General features: G+C 61.7%; 1 protein-coding gene across 1 annotated transcript in view; it reads right to left on the reverse strand.

Annotated features, from left to right (window-relative positions):
- The window catches only part of LOC105549163 (chromosome unknown open reading frame, human C11orf95), an 8,854-nt gene extending 6,403 nt beyond the window's left edge, over positions 1-2,451 (reverse strand). The window contains exons 1-4 of the mRNA XM_011993585.1: positions 2,415-2,451; positions 1,527-2,024; positions 601-987; positions 5-333 (exon numbers count right to left, since the gene is read on the reverse strand). Of these exons, the coding sequence (XP_011848975.1) occupies positions 5-333; positions 601-987; positions 1,527-2,024; positions 2,415-2,451 (1,251 nt within the window). The remainder of the gene's footprint in view (positions 1-4; positions 334-600; positions 988-1,526; positions 2,025-2,414) is intronic.
- Positions 2,452-3,164: the final 713 nt, after the last annotated feature.

Genomic DNA, 3,164 nt, shown 5'->3' on the forward strand with positions numbered 1-3,164 from the left:
TGCTGAGCTTGAGGGTGGCCAGGGAGCTGCCGCACACCATGCACACCATGCCGTGCCGGGCAGGGTTGAAGTCCATCAGGTACTCCAGCCGCCAGCGCTCCTGGGGGTGGCGGCGGTGGGCGCGGCCCCGCGGCGACCGGCCCGGGACCCCCGCCCTCTGGCCCTCGCCCTCCTCCAGCTCCTCCTCCTCCTCTGCGGGCCCGGGCCTCTCAGGGACCCAGCCAGCCTCTTCCTTTACGTCTGGGGGGCTGAGATCCTGAGAGGTGGGGGCTCCAGCAGCGGAGGCCGAGTCCCGGCTCTTTCCGGTCAGGTCCTGGGGGGCGAGGTCATCGCCTGTTGGGGAAGGGGTGAGGGAGAGGGGCTCAGCCTGCTGGCTGGGTTGCCCTTGCTCACGCAGAGGGGTCCATCCTGGCTCCTCACCCCAGCCCCAAGCTAAAGGCCCCAGTCTGTCTGTGTCTGGGGGCGGAGTGAGTGTATGTGTGTGGAGCGCCAGCTCCTGGCCTTCAGCCCTCAGCCCTAAGTCCCTGCCTCCCAGTTTTGGCCAGACTCCACTTCAGAGCCCCAATATGAGGGGGTCTCAGCCTGGGATGGGCCTCGCACCTGGTGGGGACTGGGTGAGCTCAGACAGCGCCTCAGGCTGGCCCCCCCAGGCCTGCAGCAGGGCACTGCGCTGGGGGCCGCTGAGCCCCAGGGAGCCGGGGTGCACCTCCAGCACGTGGGCACGGATGTCGTCCAGGTGCAGGCTGGGCAGTGCCCGACCACAGGCCATGCACACCAGCCGGTTCCCCCGCGGGTCATAGTCCATGAGACACTCAGCCCGGAACCAGTTCTGCAGGGACTCCTTCAGCCTCCTCTCCAGGCGCCGGGCCCCCAGCCCCCTGCTGCCCCCGGCCCTCCGGGAGGCTGAGAGGCGCAGACGCCGAGCCCGGGGTGCCACTGGGCCCCCTCGCCGCTGGCGCCGGCAGCCCCCACCAGCTGGGGCTTTGCCTGAAAGGGTTGGAGGGAAGGAACTGAGACGCTGGCCCCACAGAGCACCCCACTACAGCCACTCTCTCACTTGGGCCCCAGGCCTAACCTTTGCCCTTCTCTTCCTCTCCCCTGAACTCCTAACTCCACCTCCCTAAACCCTCCTCTGCTCACACTCCAAGCACCACCCACACTTCCCCCAGAGTGGAATTTAGCCCTGTCCCTGGCCTTCACCGTCAGCCACACCTCTCCAGCACCCTCCCCTTCCCTCACCCACCCCAGCCAGGCCTCCCCGCTCCAAGCCTTTTAACGGCCTGTCGCCCAACCTCTCTCCTTGATATTCAAAAACCACAGAATATCCAAGCTGTCATGGACATCGGAGACCCTCTCACCCCACTGTCCTTCCCCCACCTTTGTATAATAAGGGCGATAAACAGACCCCACCCAGAGAAGGAGCAGTGACTTGCTCAAGAACACCAGCTCCTTGGCAGAGCGGCTGACCCACTGCACCCCACTGGCCACCCAGGCCCCCGCCTCTACAGAATCTGCATTTGCGTTACCTGGGCCCTTGGGCGGGCAAGCGGGGACACCGGCCCCCTCCTCCTCGTCCTCTTCTTCCTCCTCCTCCTCCTCCTCAGCCCCCTGGACCCCCAGGCCCTCGGCCTCTCCGCAGGCCCCCAGCCCCAGGTGTGCATCCCAGCTGTTGCTGATGACTTCCTTCTCCCGGGGACTCCAGTGCAAGGAGTAAGGGTGCTTTTGGCGGATGTGGCGCTTGATGGTGCTGAGCTTGAGGGTGGCCAGGGAGCTGCCGCACACCATGCACACCATGCCGTGCCGGGCAGGGTTGAAGTCCATCAGGTACTCCAGCCGCCAGTGGTCGTGGTAGTAGCGCCGGTGGTCACGGCCAGGGATTCGGCTTTTTCCAGGCCTTGAAGCCCGGGCCTCACAGTGGTCTGAATATTTCCTGCCTGAAGATGTTGGTCCCCTGGCCCTGGAGGAGGGCAGGGGGGCACTCCCCCAGGACCCCAAGGCACCCCCTTCCAGCTGAAGATCTTGCCCTGAAGGGGAAAGGGAGAGAGTTTTTCAATCTCTGATTTCCAGGGAAAGAAGCGAGGACTTCAATGGTGAGCCCTGAGAGAGGGAGCTGGGGGAGGGGGTGTTCGGGGGCAGGAAAGGGATGGCAACAGCAATAAAAGGGATGTAGGAGAAGCGGGGAGCCAAAACATTAGCCCTTTACAAAGGGCAAGGACCCTTTAAGAGGAGATCAAGAACAAAAGGACGCAGGGCACTATGGAACTAGCTCTGACTTTTTAAAAAATAAGGTGAGGGCCAAGGAGCCAGCCAGCTCTGTAAGGTGCCCTTTCTGGACAAGAGCTGTAGGGAGCAAGCCGGGAGAGCAGCAGGCCAGGGCGGTTCCAGCCGGAGCAGAGCAGGCAGTGGGGCCAGACAAACAAAGGGGGCATCTGTCTGCAGCCAGGGCTGCATGCGGGACCCACCCGCCTGGGGCCCCCGCCAGGAGGGCCCCACCCACAAGTCTTCTCCCTTTTTCCAGTAATGCTTCAAATACAGCCTCCTGAGAGTCCCATTTTGGGGATGGGCTAGGCCTTGTCAGTTCCCCAAATCTAGGCCCCCAGATGGGAGGGATCCCTAAGACAAAGCTGCCAACATCTCCAGGGAAAGGAGTTTCTGAGACCAAAACTTCTCCAGATTCTGGAGGAGCCAATGACCCTGAAAAGGGATAGGAGGAGGGCCACCAGAGTGGCAACTAATGACACTGCGGCAGGGAGTGGCCACCATCCACTGAAGCCCATTAAGTCTTTCTGGGGCTTTATTTGCTGCTCTGGCAGGGAGCTGGCCACTGCCCAGCAGTCAGAAGGGCGGGCACTGGAGAGGCCCCACTAACCCAATGGCGTTCCCTGTGTCAGACACCCACCCAGAGCAGTCCCCTACCCTCCCTACAGTTCCCACCCCTCTTGATTTAGAAAAATGGTCTCCTGGGCACACAAGCAGGTTCTGGTCATTCTCCCAGTGGAGAATCACAGGGTTGGGAAAACAAAAGACAGGATCAGAAAGGGCTCCTGTCACCCTTGTGGAAGTTTTTTTTATTTTAGTTTTTTATTTAGAATCTACTGGCTTTGGAGTCATAGGCTTGGGTTCAAGTCCTGGCTTCACTGGTAACTTGCTCTGTGACCTTTGAT

The sequence above is a fragment of the Mandrillus leucophaeus genome, unplaced genomic scaffold (genome assembly GCF_000951045.1).
Source record: "Mandrillus leucophaeus isolate KB7577 unplaced genomic scaffold, Mleu.le_1.0 Scaffold43, whole genome shotgun sequence".
NCBI lineage: Eukaryota > Metazoa > Chordata > Mammalia > Primates > Cercopithecidae > Mandrillus > Mandrillus leucophaeus.